This window comes from Trachurus japonicus, chromosome 3 (assembly GCF_045865225.1).
Source record: "Trachurus japonicus isolate A0001 chromosome 3, Traja_1.0".
Taxonomy (NCBI): domain Eukaryota; kingdom Metazoa; phylum Chordata; class Actinopteri; order Carangiformes; family Carangidae; genus Trachurus; species Trachurus japonicus.
This window is the reverse complement of record NC_140909.1, coordinates 2,754,367-2,775,399: the sequence shown is the minus strand read 5'-3', so window position 1 is coordinate 2,775,399 and position 21,033 is coordinate 2,754,367. Positions and strand designations below refer to the sequence as shown.

The window sequence follows — 21,033 nt, the reverse complement described above, 5'->3', positions numbered from 1 at the left end:
TCTAATCCACAGAAAGAACCAGAACGGCACCGTATCCACTTACAATACAATTACAATTACGACTTTTTCCTTTATTCTCGTAAAATTATGATTTATTCTCGTAGAAATTACAAAAAAAAAAGTTCTCAGTGTGGCCCTAATGCTCCGTCGTATGTGGGAGATATAAAAAAGTTTGTGTTTTATTTCTGCTCCTGTGTCGTGTTAATCGTTTCCTGACCCCTCAGTGGTTTCTTGTGGCCTCTGCAGGGGCCACGGCCCTCAGGTTGTGAAACCACTGGTCGTTTGAATGGATTCCTTCCTACAAGGGATGGAAACAAGGAGCGGCGACAAAAGAGAAGATGAACGGGAAAGAAACCTGATGAAGAGTGTGGTATATTGATGTGTTGATGAAAAGAAGGGATCACCGCCGACACGTCTTCACTTGTATTCAAAAAGTAGTTTATTAACAAAAAGAAGAACAATGTACAAAAAATGTCGAATCCTGGAGCATCCCTGGTGCCAATGTGAGATCTCTCCCCCTATGGCTCAAAACCACACTCTTTATATACTTTCTAAATCCAAAACTCCACCTTCTCCTTCAGTTCCAAGAGAAACAGAAGAACATAATGTATGACGTAAAAGCAGAAAGTTCAGGTGGATAATACACTACAAGAGCTCAATGTGTGTTAGTGCTGGTGGGTTTTATGTGTGTGTGTGTGTGTGTGTGTGTGTGTGTGTGTGTGTGTGTGTGGGGGGGGGGGTAATGGGGGTCGGGGGGGTCAAAGGATCAGAGACGTCTTCTTTAAGGAAAGTGACGGTGTTAAAGGAGTTCATTGTTGAGGGGATGAGTCGGATCACAGAGCGTTGGGGTTGTGAGTCCACGGTTTATTATTTATTTCTCCAACACATTTTTAATCAACGTATTTGATGTGAAAAACAGTTATGAAATAAACAAGAACAAAACAAACCAGTTAAAATAAAAGTGCTTCAAGATAAATCTGAGTCGAAATTAACATCTTGTAGCTTATTCATGATTAAAGGGATAGTTCACCCAAAATTTAAATTTCACTCATTATCTCCTCCCCCTCATGTGGACTAAGGGCTGGGAGAAGTTTCAGAGTCCTCCGTGGCTTCTCTGAGTTACAGGGGGTCTCGGCGTAGCAGTGCATGTCCATATAACGGTTGCAAATGGATACCAACTGTCTTCGTAACAAAAAGACACACCAAAAAACATCCAAATACCTCCATGCTGCTCGTATGTAATGTCCGTCTTGTATTGAAGCCCTGAAATGAGAAATTGTCCGGGAAAAAATTAAATAAGTCTATATTTCAAGCTTGTTTTGTAGCGGAACCAGGAAATAGAGCTTCCGCTACAAACAAGCTTGAAATATAGATTTATTTAATTTTTTTCAGAACAATTTCGCATTTCGCAGTTGGTATCCATTTGCAACCGACATATGGACATGCACTGCTACGCCGAGACCCCCTGTAACTCAGAGAAGCCACGGAGGACTCTGAAACTTCTCCCAGCCCTTAGTCCACATGAGGGGGAGGAGATCATGAGGGAAATTTGAATTTTGGGTGAACTATCCCTTTAAAAGTTGGTGCTAAAAGCATTGTAAGTGTGATTCTTAGAGGTTTGATGAACGTGGTTGTGGTTGGATGCACGATAAAAGCTCATTTCTGGACCAGTAAACTGAAGCAAGTCTTACAGACGGTCTCTGATTTCTATTATATGTAATTAGCCTTTAAACCGTTTCAACACTGTGTTCACGGAGATTTTACACAGTTAAGACTTTTTATTTATCTTTTCAGTGGTTTTACCAGTTCTCGGTCCTCACTTATTCTTACCGGTCCAGCCTAATGCATGGTTATGAATTGGTGAACATGGATACTAACATGAACACATCGCCATCTAGTGGATAGATTTCGTCGTTGCACTCGGTCCTGGCGGGAAGGGAAAAGGAAGTGTCACACAAAAGGCTTTCTGTTTCAATGCAATCACATTTATTGGCTTTTTTTTCTATGCACAGTTACTAAGCAGCCTGATGAGCTGTTAAAATGAATTAGATATAGAATAATGGAATTTTCACAATGTTGTAACCCCCCCCAAAAAAATAAATAAATACAAGACTGAAGGTGTTGCACAGCTCCAAAATATACAAAGGCTTGGAAATAATCATGTAAACTTTGAAAAAAAAAACTTTTTTGTTTTTATTCTTTTATTGGTTTATTTTACAAAAGAAAGACTTTGCAAGATTTTTTTCTTTAAAAACTTATTTACAGGTTTATACAAAAATACAAAAGTGATTCAAAACTGTTAAGTCCTAGCTAGTTTTAAACATGGAGCTCTTTTTTTTAAATAGTTACACTTTTTCTTCAACATCTGTATTTTTTTTTTTTTTTTTCGGTTCTCTGGTACATATTTTAAAGTGTGTTTAGTGTTATTCCATACTGTACACCCTTGAAAAAAAATATCAAGTGGTTGTTGTCACACTTCCCTTTAGGGCAAAATCGTGTGCAGACATTGGAAAACAGTTTGGGAAAGAAGAATCTACGTCTGTATTAAGGTTGTAGATTCTTTAGTTTTTATTCCCAAAGCTGCTGAGGACATAATAAGTGTTAAACTAGAGTTTGCATGGCAACCACAGTTTCTCTTCCTAATCACATAGTTTCAGTCAATCATATGTCCACTGCTTTCACAACTAAAGGAAACAGTCTTTAGGTACCTCGGTAGGTAGGCTTACAGTACGGAAAAACTCACACTAAACAAATTGTTAAATAGTTCAGTTTTTCAACTTGAAATGGCGTTTCACAGTCACATCGCTTTTTTCTCTCTCTCCCATTTGTCATATAATACTGCATCAAGTCTACAGATTTGCTTATTTTAGTAGTTCAGTAGTAATGTTTTGTGGGATTAAAGAAAGTCAAAAGTAAAGTCAATGACTGTCTGACCAGATTAAACTAGTTTTTGGGGACTATGAATGGATATTTTTCCATTTCCATGTTTTTTTTCTCCTTCATATCTTTTTTTTATAATACGTTTTATCCAAAAACTGCTTGTCTGGATATGCACATTAGGCTAAAACTCAATATTTCTGTCATATATTCCCAAACCCCCACAGCTCCAGCAAGACTATAGGACCCACTCGGCACCAAAAGTGTTTGGATTCTCCCTCCCGCCCGACAGATTCGATATCATTTTCTTTACAGTCTCTGTTACGTATGATTGTCCAGTGAGTAAGATATACAGTACAAGATAAACCCCTGTTTGTGATCACAACTATACAGAACAGAATTAGCCAGACAGTTTGTACATCTATACAACACACTATTGAACTTGACATTTGAATGGAAAATACAAAATCTTTTTCTCGTCTTGGTTTATGGAGACATCCCTCAGATAAAAATAATGATATGGTGGTATCCTTTTCTTTTCTTTTCTTCTTTTTTTTTTCTTCGTTACTTATTGCATGCGATAGAAAACACAACAAATAAAACAATGAGTAGGAACAAGTGCGCGCTTCAGCAACATGGGTTCGATGGATGTAAAATTCTTATAATCAGTTCACAGCTTTGTACTCTCTCCATCTTACACAGTGTCAGTTCTGCAAATTAGATTCGCTGAGTATCAAACAGTTGTGTTTTTAATCTATCTATCTATCTATCTATCTATCTATCTATCTATCTATCTATCTATCTATCTATCTATCTATCTATCTATCTATCTATCTATCTATCTATCTATCTATCTATCTATCTATCTAATCGCATTTACAATAAAACAGTAATATGCTTGCTGAGGTATTCACAGAATACAGTGAATGGTTTTTATATTGAAGTACGGTCTCTGGATGTTACAGTAAGAAGTATATGTGTTGTTGTGTTGTATTGTGTTTGTTGTTTGTGTTTGGTACTGTAGGCAGGTGAGAGTTCAAGCTTTTCCACTGACGATGTTCGATGCTCTGCTTCTGGAACACACTCGATACTATACATGTGTAATATTTATTGGAAGGAATGAGAGGTTTTTTGACGGCGCCGTACTCTAAACCCGCGCTGTTGGATAGAAAAGGCTGTTATAGACTCTGTCAGGGCCGTTGTATAGGGGAGAAAGGTGATGATAACTCTAGGGGCCCAGCGCCCAGTGGGGCCCATAAAAAACCCCAGTAGTCTAATCTTTGTATGACTGAATTATTCTGCGTAAGACCCTGACTAATACTCATAGTACACTGTAAAAACTCAACATCTTTCCAAGAATATTTGTCTTATTTCTTGTCCAAATGTCTCATTTCTAGCCAAAACTAATCTCTTTCCACTTAAAATAAGACTCATCACCTAAAAATTAACTTGTTTTTAGATCATTTTCACTTAAATTCACAATAAATAGAAAAATCTGCCAGTGAAAGTAAGTTTTTTGTGCTTGTAATAAGAAAAACTTGCTCCACTATCAGATTTTTTCTACTTATTCCAAGTGAAAATCTGCTTGAAAGAAGTAAAAAGTGTCTAAAAACAAGCTACTTTTAATATGATGAGTCTTATTTTAAGTAGAATAAGATTTGTTTTGACTAGAAATTACATGTTGACTAGAAATAAGACAAATATTCTTGGTAAGATACTTGAGTTTTTGCAGTGTAATGCTGCATTAGCATCAAAACAAAGTAGGCTAAATAAAAAATGATAATACATACATAGTCTAAGAAAAAAAGTGGAAAAGTTGGGGGAGGGGCCCACTTTAGTATTCTTTCAGGGGGCCCAGAATCCCTAGCAACGGCCCTGGATGCTGTACTGTACTATACGCCTCTCTGTCGTCGTTAGTGATAGAGTTAGAGGAGGCTATAAGACATTTGGGCGTCGTGCAGCGGCCACTGGGTTGAGCTTTCACCTGTCTAATGCTACTGGGTCAGTGCAAAATGAAGGAGAGGCAACGAGGAGAGGAGAACAGTGTTCATTGTTAAGATTCATATCATGTGTGATGATGATGATGATGTCAGTGAAACCTGTTCTTCTTTGCTACACTCAAGTTGATTCCCTATAAAATTTCTGCTTGTTGTTTTTTATATAGATATTTAAGACTTTTTTTTCTCTTTTTTTTTAATATTCAGTACAAATATACATTATGCAATTTCATTTATAAGATATATTTTCTTTTCAAGGAATATTCTTGAATCATCAAGTGCAAAAACGAGGTTAGTTCTTGGAAACTTAGTTCTTTTTTTTCTTTTTTTTCCAAATTCACCTCTATAGTCAAACCGATTGAGAACCTTCTAAAGCATTTTCACCGTCTGCACTCAATGGTATCGTTTTAAAACTGCGTTGAAATGCACCTTCCCCACTTCAAGTCAGCACATCGAGACTGGCCACTAGGTGGAAAAAGCATTGTTCAGTCATACTAGATCATGTCAAGGGTGGATTTAAATAAGCATGTGATTGAATTCTGGTGGAACATGGCACAAGTAATAAGTCCATGCGTATGTATGTGCAGAGATGTGTAGACGACGCTCTGCTTAAAACCACCTCTAGTAGAGAAAAGGCCACTGTGCGATTGTCCAAAAATTAGCCGGTATCTTTGAGAAATAGGCCCCCGTCTATAGGTGCAACTAAGCCCTTGCTCCTTGTTGTTACACACTCGAATCCCAAGACAATTCAATTTTAGAATAGATCACTGAAATTGTGGTACAAATGTCTAAACTAAAACCTTTCACAGTGAAAGATTTAATTTAATTTTTCTTATTTAATACAAAGGAACCACAAAAATGTCAACAGAAACCTTGATCCAGGGGATGTTTCCATAGAGGGTCGTCATGCAACATGGTGAAACTTTATCATCATGTTCTGTGGCACAATTTTACAAAAATACATGCATCATGTTTTCTTTTTGGATATAATTTATGTGAAGAAATATATGATTGGCTCTGTGTGATATACTCTCTATGCCAGGTCTGCAGATGGAACTAGAATAAATAAGTCGGTGCTGTGTTGTCGAGATGTTGTTAGTAACTTTCACAACGGAAACAACTCTTGGGTTGTTGGCAGGAATATTTGATTATGGACTCTGGGAATTCAGGCCGATGCTTTTGGGCACCAAAAAGTTCAAAGAATATTAAATTTCATAAGAATTTTAAAATTTTAATAAGAAAGCAGCTCCTCAGTGACACGCACACACACACACACACACACACGCACCCACACCATTCAAAACACAAGGAGTAGAAATATGAGTGGATGTTGCATGTGCTCGGTCATGCACACGCACATTGTCCGTATTCCACAAAATTTCTTTCTTTTCTTATCATTTATCATTATTAACCAAAACATTTGGGACTGGGTTTTTTTTTTTGTTCGTTTTGTTTGTTTGTTTTTTTTGGCTTTTTTTTGTTTTTGTTTTTAAAAAGACAGTTCAATCAAAATAGGTCTTTTAATAAGTCTTGCTCTTTTTAATTTTGGGAGCTATTCTTTTCATAATACAGTATTCAGATAAATCTTCAAAGTTCTCCTCATAATCCTTTTATCCATTTATGATTCAGTATCTCACAACACTCTGACAGTCTGACACCCTCAAATCTTTAGAACCATAATCCAAAACTGTCTGCATTTTTAGCAAATGCCAAAGTTCACCTACAGTTTTTCTTTTTTCTTTTTTTTTCTTCTTGTACTTCTTGTAGATTTTGTGTGTCGCAAGAATTTCACTATTGGTCTTGTCGACACACCTATCCAAGATTAGAAGAGTAGAGGGGGTCTCTTTAGGACGATCTGTCGTCATGGGGACTCCCGTCTGAATTCTCCGTCTCCCCCTCTGAGATGGCTTGCATGGGCGCCGTGTAGAGGCGGCTGCGTGTGCTGTAGCGGCTGCTGTTGGCCACGGGCGGGATGCGGGAGCGGCCCTGACGAGACGCGGCCGACATGGGAAGGGTTTTGGGAGTGAAACTCTCGGCGTTGGCCCGGGGGAAAAGGCCGGGGATCTGGATCGACTCGAGGCTGGGAATGGGCGGTTCTTGGAACGCCGACGGAGGGTCCTCGACCGGCCGGAACGCCCCCTCCGGAAGGGACTCGCCGGGGAGTTTGGGGGTAATGGGGCTCTTCAGGATCTCCGTGGCCGACATGCGGTAGCTGGAGTCGGACCGGCTGCCTTTCTTCAGCAGCAGCAGTTTGAACTCCTCGTTGGAAGTGGTGGACTTCTTGGCGCTGCGGTAGATCGGCACGGGCGCTCGCTGCAGGCCGGCGGCAGCAGCGGCGGCGGTGGTGGTTAAGGTGGCCGGGATGTTGAGAGGAGGAGCGGGCGGGATGATGACGGTTGGGACGTTGCCAGCGGTTACGGCTGCAGGACAGAGACGAGACTTCACATTCATGTCCCCTGAGTCTTTACGGCCCAGCACCTTCCTTTTGGATCTGAGAGGGAAAAGAACAATATGGCACTTAGACAATGTATGATAAGTAGGGTTGCAAAGGGGCGGAAAATTTCCAGTAAATTTCCGGAAAATTTCCAGAAACTTTCCATGGGAAGTTCAACTGGGGAATTTTGGAAATATTCCAAATTGGAAACTTTTATGGGAATTTATGGGAATTAACTGGAAATTGGGGGTAATTTAAACAAACTGTATCATATCTAGGGTTGCAAAGGGGCAGAAAATTTCCAGTAAATTTCCAGAAACTTTCCATGGGAAGTTAAGCTGGGGATTTTAGAAATATTCCAAACTTGTAAACTTCCCATGGGAATTAACTGGAAATTGGGGGTAATTTAAACAAACTGAATCATATCTAGGGTTGCAAAGGGGCGGAAAATTTCCAGAAACTTTCCATGGGAAGTTAAACTGGGGAATTTTGGAAATATTCCAAATTGGAAACTTCCCATGGGAATTATGGGAATTTCTGGGAATTATTGGGAATGTATGGGAATTAACTGGAAATTGGGGGTAATTTAAACAAACTGTATCATATCTAGGGTTGCAAAGGGGCGGAAAATTTCCAGTAAATTTCCAGAAACTTTCCATGGGAAGTTAAGCTGGGGAATTTTGGAAATATTCCAAATTGGAAACTTCCCATGGGAATTATGGGGATTTCTGGGAATTATTGGGAATTAACTGGAAATTGGGGGTAATTTAAACAAACTGTATCATATCTAGGGTTGCAAATGGGCGGAAAATTTCCGGTAAATTTCCAGAAACTTTCCATGGGAAGTTAAACTGGGGAATTCTGGAAATATTCCAAATTGGAAACTTCCCATGAGAATTATGGGAATTTCTGGGAATAATGGGAATTAACTGGAAATTGAGGGTAATTTAAACCAACTGTATCTATCTAGGGTTGCAAAGGGGCGGTAAATTTCCAGAAACTTTCCGTGGGAAGTTTAACTGGGGAATTTTGGAAATATTCCAAATTGGAAACTTCCCATGGGAATTATGGGAATTTATGGGAATTAACTGGAAATTGGGGGTAATTTAAACGAACTGTATCATATGTAGGGTTGCAAAGGGGCGGAAAATGTCCAGTAAATTTCCAGAAACGTTCCATGGGAAGTTAAACTGGGGAATTTTGGAAATATTCTAAATTGGAAACTTCCCATGGGAATTATGGGGATTTCTGGGAATTATTTGGAATTAACTGGAAATTGGGGGTAATTTTAACAAACTGTATCATATCTAGGGTTGCAAAGGGGCGGAAAATTTCCAGTAAATTTCCGGAAAATTTCCAGAAACTTTCCATGGGAAGTTCAACTGGGGAATTTTGGAAATATTCCAAATTGGAAACTTCCCATGGGAATTATGGGAATTTATGGGAATTAACTGGAAATTGGGGGTAATTTAAACAAACTGTATCATATCTAGGGTTGCAAAAGGGCGGAAAATTTCCAGTAAATTTCCAGAAACTTTCCATGGGAAGTTAAGCTGGGGAATTTTGGAAATATTCCAAATTGGAAACTTCCCATGGGAATTATGGGGATTTCTGGGAATTATTGGGAATTAACTGGAAATTGGGGGTAATTTAAACAAACTGTATCATATCTAGGGTTGCAAATGGGCGGAAAATTTCCGGTAAATTTCCAGAAACTTTCCATGGGAAGTTAAACTGGGGAATTTTGGAAATATTCCAAATTGGAAACTTCCCATGAGAATTATGGGAATTTCTGGGAATAATGGGAATTAACTGGAAATTGAGGGTAATTTAAACCAACTGTATCTATCTAGGGTTGCAAAGGGGCGGTAAATTTCCAGAAACTTTCCGTGGGAAGTTTAACTGGGGAATTTTGGAAATATTCCAAATTGGAAACTTCCCATGGGAATTATGGGAATTTATGGGAATTAACTGGAAATTGGGGGTAATTTAAACGAACTGTATCATATCTAGGGTTGCAAAGGGGCGGAAAATGTCCAGTAAATTTCCAGAAACGTTCCATGGGAAGTTAAACTGGGGAATTTTGGAAATATTCTAAATTGGAAACTTCCCATGGGAATTATGGGGATTTCTGGGAATTATTTGGAATTAACTGGAAATTGGGGGTAATTTTAACAAACTGTATCATATCTAGGGTTGCAAAGGGGCGGAAAATTTCCAGTAAATTTCCGGAAAATTTCCAGAAACTTTCCATGGGAAGTTCAACTGGGGAATTTTGGAAATATTCCAAATTGGAAACTTCCCATGGGAATTATGGGAATTTATGGGAATTAACTGGAAATTGGGGGTAATTTAAACAAACTGTATCATATCTAGGGTTGCAAAGGGGCGGAAAATTTCCAGTAAATTTCCAGAAACTTTCCATGGGAAGTTAAGCTGGGGAATTTTGGAAATATTCCAAATTGGAAACTTTCCATGGGAATTATGGGAAAATTGGAATTTATGGGAATTAACTGGAAATTGGGGGTAATTTAAACAAACTGTTTCATATCTAGGGTTGCTAAGGGGTGGAAAATTTCCAGTAAATTTCCGGTAAATTTCCAGAAACTTTCCATGGGAAGTTAAACTGGGGAATTTTGGAAATATTCCAAATTGGAAACTTCCCAGGAGAATTATGGGAATTTCTGGGAATTATGGGAATTAACTGGAAATTGAGGGTAATTTAAACCAACTGTATCTATCTAGGGTTGCAAAGGGGTGGAAAATTTCCAGTAAATTTCCGGTAAATTTCCAGAAACTTTCCATGGGAAGTTTAACTGGGGAATTTTGGAAATATTCCAAATTGGAAACTTCCCATGGGAATTATGGGAATTTATGGGAATTAATTTGAAATTGGGGGTAATTTAAACGAACTGTATCATATCTAGGGTTGCAAAGGGGCGGAAAATGTCCAGTAAATTTCCAGAAACGTTCCATGGGAAGTTAAACTGGGGAATTTTGGAAATATTCCAAATTGGAAACTTCCCATGCGAATTATGGGGATTTCTGGGAATTATTGGGAATTAACTGGAAATTGGGGGTAATTTTAACAAACTGTATCATATCTAGGGTTGCAAAGGGGCGGAAAATTTCCAGTAAATTTCCAGAAACTTTCCAGAAACTTTCCATGGGAAGTTCAACTGGGGAATTTTGGAAATATTCCAAATTGGAAACTTCCCATGGGAATTATGGGAATTTATTTCAAAGGAGGTTAAATCGAAAGCAACTGGACTTAGTTATTTGTCTAGGAAGTCCAGTTGCTTTCGATTTAACCTCCTTTGAAATACTATGACCTGGGCAAATGAGAATATGCACCGGCTTATGGGAATTTATGGGAATTAACTGGAAATTGGGGGTAATTTAAACAAACTGTATCATATCTAGGGTTGCAAAGGGGCAGAAAATTTCCAGTAAATTTCCAGAAACTTTCCATGGGAAGTTAAGCTGGGGATTTTAGAAATATTCCAAACTTGTAAACTTCCCATGGGAATTAACTGGAAATTGGGGGTAATTTAAACAAACTGAATCATATCTAGGGTTGCAAAGGGGCGGAAAATTTCCAGAAACTTTCCATGGGAAGTTAAACTGGGGAATTTTGGAAATATTCCAAATTGGAAACTTCCCATGGGAATTATGGGAAAATTGGAATTCATGGGAATTAACTGGAAATTGGGGGTAATTTAAACAAACTGTATCATATCTAGGGTTGCAAAGGGGTGGAAAATTTCCAGTAAATTTCCAGTAAATTTCCAGAAACTTTCCATGGGAAGTTAAACTGGGGAATTTTGGAAATATTCCAAATTGGAAACTTCCCATGAGAATTATGGGAATTTCTGGGATTTATGGGAATTAACTGGAAATTGGGGGTAATTTAAACCAACTGTATCATATCTAGGGTTGCAAAGGGGTGGGAAATTTCCAGTAAATTTCCAGAAACTTTCCATGGGAAGTTCAACTGGGGATTTTAGAAATATTCCAAACTTGTAAACTTCCCATGGGAATTAACTGGAAATTGGGGGTAATTTAAACAAACTGAATCATATCTAGGGTTGCAAAGGGGCGGAAAATTTCCAGAAACTTTCCATGGGAAGTTAAACTGGGGAATTTTGGAAATATTCCAAATTGGAAACTTCCCATGGGAATTATGGGAATTTATGGGAATTATTGGGAATGTATGGGAATTAACTGGAAATTGGGGGTAATTTAAACAAACTGTATCATATCTAGGGTTGCAAAGGGGCGGAAAACTTCCAGTAAATTTCCAGAAACTTTCCATGGGAAGTTAAACTGGGGAATTTTGGAAATATTCCAAATTGGAAACTTCCCATGAGAATTATGGGAATTTCTGGGATTTATGGGAATTAACTGGAAATTGGGGGTAATTTAAACCAACTGTATCATATCTAGGGTTGCAAAGGGGTGGGAAATTTCCAGTAAATTTCCAGAAACTTTCCATGGGAAGTTCAACTGGGGAATTTTGGAAATATTCCAAATTGGAAACTTTCCATGGGAATTATGGGAATTTATGGGAATTAACTGGAAATTGGGGGTAATTTAAACAAACTGTATGATATCTAGGGTTGCAAAGGGGTGGGAAATTTCCAGTAAATTTCCGGTAAATTTCCAGAAACTTTCCATGGGAAGTTCAACTGGGGAAGTTTGGAAATATTCCAAATTGGAAACTTTCCATGGGAATTATTGGGAATTAACTGGAAATTGGGGGTAATTTAAACAAACTGTATCATATCTAGGGTTGCAAAGGGGCGTAAAATTTCCAGTAAATTTCCATAAACTTTCCATGGGAAGTTAAGATGGGGAATTTTGGAAATATTCCAAATTGGAAACTTCCCATGGGAATTATGGGAATTAACTGGAAATTGGGGGTAATTTAAACAAACTGTATCATATCTAGGGTTGCAAAGGGGCAGACAATTTCCAGTAAATTTCCAGAAACTTTCCATGGGAAATTAAGCTGGGGAATTTTGGAAATATTCCAAATTGGAAACTTCCCATGGGAATTGTGGGAATTTCTGGGAATTAACTGGAAATTGGGGGTAATTTAAACAAACTGTATCATATCTAGGGTTGCAAAGGGGCGGAAAATTTCCAGTAAATTTCCAGAAACTTTCCATGGGAAGTTAAACTGGGGAATTTTGGAAATATTCCAAATTGGAAACTTTCCATGGGAATTATGGGAATTTATGGGAATTAACTGGAAATTGGGGGTAATTTAAACAAACTGTATAATATCTAGGGTTGCAAAGAGGCGGAAAATTTCCAGTAAATTTCCAGAAACTTTCCATGGGAAGTTAAGCTGGGGAATTTTGGAAATATTCCAAATTGGAAACTTTCCATGGTAATTATGGGATATTATGGGAATTAACTGGAAATTGGAGGTAATTTAAACAAACTGTATCATATCTAAACATAAATGTAAATATTTTGTTTTGTCATAAGCAGACATCCATGCAAAATAATGCAATTAAAAAACATATTTCAACAGATTTATGTGTCAGTAGAACTTTATCAAGTTTTAATTCTTGTATGAACAATCAATTATTTTATTAAACAACAAAAACATGAATGTTGAGTAAAATATTACCCCCCCCCCCCAAGGGCCAACCTTCAATTTAGTAAATTTCAGATTTATTCCTGTTTATTCCCATATATTCCCGTTAATTCCCATGGAAAGTTTCCAACTTTGAAAATTCCCAGAATTTTGCAACCCTAATGATAAGGGACAGACAAAGTAACATCAACACGCACAAAACTGCATTCCCACTAAAACCTGACAAATAGCCTATTGCTGTACATAGGACACAGTTTACTGACCTGTGTATCATGGCAAACAGGTCCTCGGTCGTTCGGGTCTTGTTGGGGGATGTAAGAATAATGTCATCATCCACTTTGGTGTCGTCCGTCAGAGGGGAGAGTGAGTTATCACTGGGCGTGGAATCTGCAGTACACAACATCCCTATAACATGTCATCTGGTTGCCTGATCATTCAGTACACAAATGGTGAAATAACCATCATTTAAACCTTTCTTTCTATTTATTTTCATCATTAGCCAGCTATTTTTGCAGTTATTTGCTCTTTTTTGATCTAAATATCACGCTACTTTTGTCTTTCAACTTTTTTTTTTTTTTTTTAAACCAGAGAGTGCTATGTCCGATAGTTAAAGGGATACACCAACATTTTTTTTTTCGTGTCTTGCCTCACTCCCGAGTCCATGACCAGCAGATAGACACCATCCTTTCGACAGTGTGTGCAGTAACAAGGGAGATAGAGCCGTATCGCCCGTAATTAGCTTAGCTCAAACGCTGGAAGTGTATGGGTAGTGTTAGCCTGCCTCCACCTAAAGTCATCAGAGAAACTCTTCAGCAACTCTAAACAGAAACCGGCGGGCCGATCTTGGTCTCAGAGCTGACAAAACTCTCCGGTAAGGCATCTTGAGCGGTCAAATGCCGCTAACGGGACGAGATCGGTCAAAACGGAGGGTTCAAGCAAAGACGCTTTATTTTGGTTCAAGCTAGCTACATCGAGGGTAGGTTAGCTTCCTATTTCAAAGTAAAAGCACAAATTCTATCCTCATGGTTTTCTGTATGTAAAGGGCAACGGGTGTTTTATTTTGTGAAAGTAACCGGAAGTGTGTTGGTCACAACGGCTAGCTTGAGTAGCGCCGAATTCGTCCGAACAAAATTGTAAACAGCTGGTATTTAGACAAATTAACGACACACTGCTGATCTAAATGGCTACTTTCTCACCTAAACATGTTTGAAATGTGGATAAAGTGATATATTTACAGAGTTTAGAGCTAAAATGAAATCAGCTTCTGACTGCTGATTTCGGCTCGGGTAGGAGGCAGGCTAACACTACCCATACACTTCCAGCATTTGAGCTAAGCTAATTAGCGACTTTAGGTGGAGGCAGGCTAACACTACCCATACACTTCCAGTGTTTGAGCTAAGCTAATTACGGGCGATACGGCTCTATCTCCCTTGATACTGCACGCACAGTCGAAAGGATGGTGTCTATCTGCTGGTCATGGACTCGGGAGTGAGGCAAGACACGAAAAAAAAAAGTTGCTGTATCCCTTTAAATCAGTTTAAAGTCTTACCTTTACTGAAGTAATCCTCTGTGTCGGGAGTGGTGGAGTCGTCTTTGCTCTCCTGATGCTGCTGCTGATGGGCACTTCTGGTAGCACCTGATGTCGCTTCCTCGTCGTCTTCCTGCTCGAACTGTAACTGTCCTCCTTTCCGTGCATCGCTGATTAGGTAAGGATGCGATGTCTCCATTGTGGTACCAGGCACTTTGACTGGACTGGCCCAGGGCCCTGAGTCTGAGTGGAAGCCCCCTGCAAACTCGTACGCCGGCGGGGGAGGGTGGTCCGATCTCATCACGGCTCCTCTGGAACACGCAGCCGCCCTCGGTGGCTCTCTCACCTGCAGAGATGGACAGAGTACTTGACCCCAGTACTTGAGTAAGAGCACAAATACTACTGGTCAAAATTTACTCCGTTACAAGTAAAAGTTGCTCAGTCAACATGTTACTCGAGTAAGAGTAAAAAAGTACTTGCTTTTAAAGGTACGTAAGTATCCAAAAGTACATGCTTTTAAATTTACTTTAAGTAAAAGTAAGAGTAAGAGTAAATTTCTTATTTTTCACATCAATGAATTACTATATATTTTTCTAAATGAATTTAAGGACCTTTTAACTCTTGTTTCTGAGAATGCGCTTTATGCACAGCTCCACTACTCCTTGAAATAAGGCAGCTCCTTTATTTCCTGGCTTACATTATTGGACCAAAAAACGGAGCAAAAAACGCGACTAAAATTGATGCAGGCAAACCAGAGTTACACCATGGCTACCTGGCGCTAGGGATAGCAACAACGCAAGTATTGGGGCAATTTTTTCAACCACAACAAACACCCAAAAAACAATCAAATATCTATGGTACATGACTGGAATCCTTACGACACACTACTGAACCCATAAACTGTACGTATAAACCGGTATAAACAGTATAAACTTTGTGTTTTTGCATGTAGCCACTCACCTCAGATAGCCCAACTCTGGAGCATCCTGGGAAGACATTACTATTCGATCGCAGAGCGCCTGCTCTCCCCGCCACAGAAACAAACACTTTTTCCTTGTTGTGATGATTTCTTTACAAAAATAAAAGGTCAAAGATATTTTGGATATTACCACTGCACTGCTCCACCGTTTATTTTAGTAAAGAAATCATCACAACAAGGACAAAGTGTTAGTTTCTGTGGCGGGGAGAGCAGGCGCTCTGCGATCGAATAGTAATGTCTTTCCAGGATGTTTCAGAGTTCGGCTATCTGAGGTGAGTGGCTACATGCAAAAACACAAAGTTTATACTGTTTATACCGGTTTATACTGTACAGTTTATGGGTTCAGTAGTGTCATAAGGATTCGAGTCATGTACCATAGATATTTGATTGTTTTTTGGGTGTTTGTTGTGGTTGAAAAAATTGCCCCCATACTTTAGCGTTGTGGCTATCGCTAGCGCCGGGTAGCCATGGTGTAACTCCGGTTTGCCTGCATCAATTTTAGTCGCGTTTTTTGCTCCCCCCAACACCGGGTGACCATCAGGACAACGATTTAGGGGTAAAAAATGACCGGAATTCTCCTTTAAGTAATGCAGATGTTTATTAACAATCATTTAACTCATCATTTAACTTTCACTTGCGTGAAAACTGTAACCAAATGAACCTGCACCGTCCAACTAACTCTTACTCTTACTTTTCAGCCTTCCTAGAAATTAACTCAAGTAAATTTACTCCGTTACTGTCCACCACTGCTCACCTGCTCCTCCTCTTCTTCCTCGTCGTCTTCGTCGTCGTCGTCGTCCTGGGAGAACGAGCGCTCCCCCAGAACCCTGAACTCGGAGTGCGAGTGACTCGAGTGCGCGGCGAGCCCTCTGAACTCCGTGTGCGAGTGGATGTGCGTGTGCAGATCCACGGGCGACGGGTGGGGAGCGCGCGGCACGGGCCGATGCAGCGGCGAACTGTCCTCGGAGAGATCGGCCGCCATCGCCATCGGGTCCATCCGGGCCCTGAAGGCCGTCATGGCCCAGAAGGTTCCCGGTCCGTAGCGGTCCTGTCTGAGCAACAGGCTTTCGTACGACGGCGGCCCGTCGGGGTGGCGGCCCGGGGGCGGCGGCTGCGAGTGCTGCGAGTGCTGCGAGTGCTGCGAGTGCTGTGAGTGCTGCGAGTGCTCGGGGGACGAGGCGGCGTGGTGGTCTAGACACGGCGGTCTGGGAGGCGGCCGGCGAGGAGGGAGAGGCCGAGTGCTGATGGGCGGTGGAGCGAGAGTAGAACCACTCGGAGGACATTTGGGCCTCGTTGCTGCGATCTCTTGTCCATTTGAAGCCTCCTGGTCTGCAGCAGCAGCGGCGGTAGTAGTAGTAGTAGCGCTCTCTATAGACTGGCTCACAGAATGGAGCTGCACCGAACGAAGAGCGGATGGAGTGATCACCGGGAAATGGGTGCTTGTGATCGTTGGAACAGAGTTTGAACTCGGTGGCAGCAGGTTGGGATTCGGAGCGTCGGGCGGCAACAGCTTTGTCCCGGGGGTTAGAACAACATTTCCAACTCTGTGTTTGCTGTGGTGGAGCGTGTGCATGTGGTGCGTCCGGTGGGATAGCGTGTGTCTGACGTAGCCGCCGTGAAGAACGTTGAGATCGAGTTGAGAAGGCGGAGGCGGGAAGTCCGGGTCTCTCTTGTAGCCGGAGGAAATGGAAACTCCGTCTCGGGGGAAGTGCTGCAGGGAAGAGAGGGAAGACTTCCTCTCCGGCACTTTGGGCTTTCTCTTTCCCGTCGAGGGAGACAGAGGTCCTGGGAAAAACGCCGCCGAGGACGAAGGCAAGGTTGACGTCGGAGTCTCCGATTGGCTGGAGTAGCCGCTTGACGGTGATGCCAGGCCGGCCAGTTTCTCAGGCGAGCCGAGTTTGAAGTCCCCGGGCGGGAGAGGAGGACTAGTGGCCCTGGTCTCTGCAGCCGGGGCGAGGGTCTGGGTTTGGGTTTCTGTGGAGGAGGAAGAGCTGTCTGGTGACTTCATACACTCCATGACAGTAGTTCCTGTGGCTGTGCTCGAGTTGGACATAGACGTGTACTCACCGTTGTTGTTGTTGTTGGACTTCAGCTCAGTGTTGTGAAGCCACAAGTCTGCATAGTCAGATTGCACAGCGCCTTCGTCCTTGAACGAGTGTGTGTCCGCGGAGCTGAAGGACATGGGCTCCACTATGTCCACGTTTCCCCCCAGACCCCGTCCCCAGCTGCCCAGAGGCTCGGCCACCAGACAGGAAGTCTGCAGCGGCTCCGGTGCTCCTCCGAGCTCAAGCTCCAGTTCCAGCTTGATATCTGTGGAAGACAAGGTGAGTTCTTGTTGACTGACCGTCTTTGGTTGATCCTGATCCGCCTGCGTGTCCGTCCCGACGTCGACACAACAACTACCGGTCTCCTTCAGCGAGGAAGTCCGTTTGGGCGGCGGAGGTTTGACTTTCGGTTTCCTCAGCGGACGGCAGGTTCTCCCCAGCGTCATGGTCATGGTAGCGGCTCTGAAGTCGGCCGAGGGCGGGGGGTAAACGCCGTGCGATAGCGGTGCTGCCACAGTGTTGGATTGACTACAGTCAGGTCCCGGGTCTGCATAGTTGTACATGTAACCTCTGTAACTCTGGTTGCACTCCCCGACCCCGAAGTGCACCGAGGAGGAGTAGAACCCCTCGTCGGACGGGTAGAGAGAGCCGGGCTCCTTGTCGGTGCTGCTGGTCTTGTTTTCACTGAAACAGGTTTGGTCGTCCTGGGCTAATCCGCGGCTCTGACTCAGGCTTTGCGTCCGGTCGGGGTCTTGATCCGGATCAGTCTGGTCTTGGTCTGGGTCCGGAGGGTAGGTCCACTCCCCCTCGCTGGCCGTGCTGACCCCGGCGTCGTCCAGCTGGTCCGTGGCCGAGGACGTGAAGGAGCTGGAGCGGTGGCCCGGGCCCTGCGGTCTGAGGTCCGAGTGGTACGAAGAAGGGTCCAGGGAGAACCCCTCGTCCATGGCGTTGGGCACAGTGTTGAGAGACAGCTCCGAGTCGCAGTGGGACGAGCCGGTGAGCGGCGGGGACGAGGGCGGGGGGATGGTCTCGGACGTCTGGGACGGACACGTGGAGCTCGAGCCGCTCCAGTTCCCGCTGGACGACTGGTGGTCCTCCTTGTGGTCCACGTGGCCGCCGAGGACCCCCGTCGTCGACACCGAGTGGATCGGGCTGCTGAAGGTGTCCGAGCTGGAGGAGATCTCGCAGCTGCCCATGTCGGCTTTCCGGGGCAAACGGGAGCGGCCCCTCTCCATCCAGCTGTGCTCCGGACTCCCCCCCCCTCCCCCTCCTCCCCCTCCCCCCCCTCGGTCTCTGTCCCCGGAGCGCTGCAGCCGCTTCAGGCTTCCCAGCTGCAGCGGTTCGGGGGCCGCCTGGTCGTCCGTGCTCTCCTCCTCGTCCTTCATCATCATCATCTTCATCCTGGGACTGGGGCCGGCCGGGATGAAGTCCTCCACCTCGTACGGCGACAACTCCTCGTCGTCTTCTTCGTCGTCGTCGTCGTCGTAGTTGTCGTCGTCGTCGTCGTCGTCGTCGTCGCTGTCCATCAGGCGTCCGCCCTCTCGCGGGAGGCTGCGGGAGCGCAGTCGTCCGCCGTGCGCCGCCGCGGCGCCGGTGTACGTGCAGTCTGATTGGTCGCCCAGGGAGGAGATGTTTCCCGTCGAATGGGAGAGAGAGGCCGGGATTCCCTGATGACCGCGCTGAGCTCTGATTCGCCGTCTGGAGGGAGCAGCTGTACCTGAAGATGGAGAGACAGGAGAGAGAAAGAGAGAGAGAGAGAGGGAAGAGGGAAGAGGGAAGACAGGGAGATGCTTTCTTAATTCAGGTGGATGTTTACTTCATTGACTGCATCGGGTTAAAGGAGAATTCCGGTCATTTTTGACCCCTAAATCGTTGTCCTGATGGTCACCCAGTGTTGGTTGGAGCAAAAAACGCGACTAAAATTGATGCAGGCAAACCAGAGTTACCATGGCTACCCGGCGCTAGGGATAGCCACAACGCTAACCCATGGGGGCAATTCTTTCAACCACAACAAACACTCAGAAAACAATCAAATATCTATGGTACATGACTGGAATCCTTAGAGACACCACTGAACTCATATAGTGTAGAGTAGAAACAGTAGAAACTTTGTGTTTCTGCATGTAGCCACTCACCTCAGACAGCCCAACTCTGAAACATCCCAGAAAGACATTACTATCCCATCACAGAGAGAAACTAACACTTTGTCCTTGTTGTGATGATTTCTTTACTACAATAAACAGTCGGAGATATTTTGGACATTACCACTGCACTGCTCCACCGTTTAAGTTTATATTGTTTCTACTCTCCACTATATGAGTTCAGTGGTGTCTCTAAGGATTCCAGTCATGTACCACAGATATTTGATTGTTTTCTGAGTGTTTGTTGTGGTTGAAAGAATTGACCCCGGTCGCATGACGTCTGTCCGACTACCCATTTCTCCGACTTAAGTAACCCTAACCTAAACCTAACCTTAACACTGTAGAATGGGTAGTCGGAGAAATGAGCCGTCGGACTTTTGGGCAGTCGGACTGATGTATGCTCCCCATTGCCCCCATGGGTTAGCGTTGTGGCTATCCCTAACGCCGGATTGCCATGGTAACTCTGGTTTGCCTGCATCAATTTTAGTCACGTTTTTTGCTCCAACCAACACTGGGTGACCATCAGGACAACGATTTAGGGAATTCTCCTTTAACAAACTTAGCAATTGCAGGTTTCTTCAGGAAGGAAACCCAAAGATTATTTTACAAATCATTGTAGCAATAACTCCAAAGTCAAACATTTCTCAATCATTTAGCAGGGAATTAGAAAAGCTCCTTAAATACACCTGAAAGATGGAAAAGAGGAACCGTAATAAAGAACCAAAATGTGCTTGTCCATTCTCAGAAACATACATGCTATAAGGAAATCATCTGTCTGGCAGCCAGAGTCCCGCGTATGATGGAGGCGACCACTGATGGAGAGATCTTCCTGACAGAGGGAGAGTTGATGCGGGTTGGCATGGACGATCACTGTACGCTCTCTGGCTACGGGTGATTCATCTGAGTCTGAATCCAAAAAGACAAAGCATCTTACATAAACCGTTTCTTCAGAGGATATTATGCAGGATATTATGAGGAAAAGCTATAAAATTAAGACTCACAGGCTGTCTTTACACTACAGGCCTTGATGCCCAATTCCGATTTGTTGCCTATAGCCGACTTTTTTGGACTGTCTATTTACATGTTCTATCAGAAGTGACCCAAATCTGAGATCTGCACCTGCTTTGCTTGCGTGAAACAACCCGCTGAATAGGAAATAAGCTATAGAACGAATCTCCTTGTTGTTTACAACTACTTCCTGGTAGAAAACCAGCATGAGAACAATAGTGACGGACGAGAGTTTCGCTATAAATTTTTCACGTCACTATATCTCCGTTTAGACTAATCTGATGTTTGTAAAGTTTATAAAACCAATGATTGGACAAACATTACTATTTATGTGTGCACATTTTTGTAATTAGTCATGGTTATCATAGATTAGCCGGGCTAACGGTTAGCTACCTGTTTAACTTTAATAACTCAGT

General features: G+C 42.6%; 1 protein-coding gene across 1 annotated transcript in view; it reads right to left on the bottom strand.

Moving 5' to 3' along the window:
• Positions 1 to 6,717: 6,717 nt before the first annotated feature.
• nhsb (Nance-Horan syndrome b (congenital cataracts and dental anomalies)) overlaps positions 6,718 to 21,033 on the bottom strand; it is a 102,698-nt gene continuing 88,382 nt past the window's right edge. Inside the window, exons 9-13 of the mRNA XM_085805091.1 lie at positions 20,363 to 20,515; positions 16,178 to 19,185; positions 14,466 to 14,790; positions 13,180 to 13,303; positions 6,718 to 7,365 (exon numbers count right to left, since the gene is read on the bottom strand). Coding sequence (XP_085661217.1) covers positions 6,720 to 7,365; positions 13,180 to 13,303; positions 14,466 to 14,790; positions 16,178 to 19,185; positions 20,363 to 20,515 — 4,256 coding nt within the window. The 3' untranslated portion in view covers positions 6,718 to 6,719. The remainder of the gene's footprint in view (positions 7,366 to 13,179; positions 13,304 to 14,465; positions 14,791 to 16,177; positions 19,186 to 20,362; positions 20,516 to 21,033) is intronic.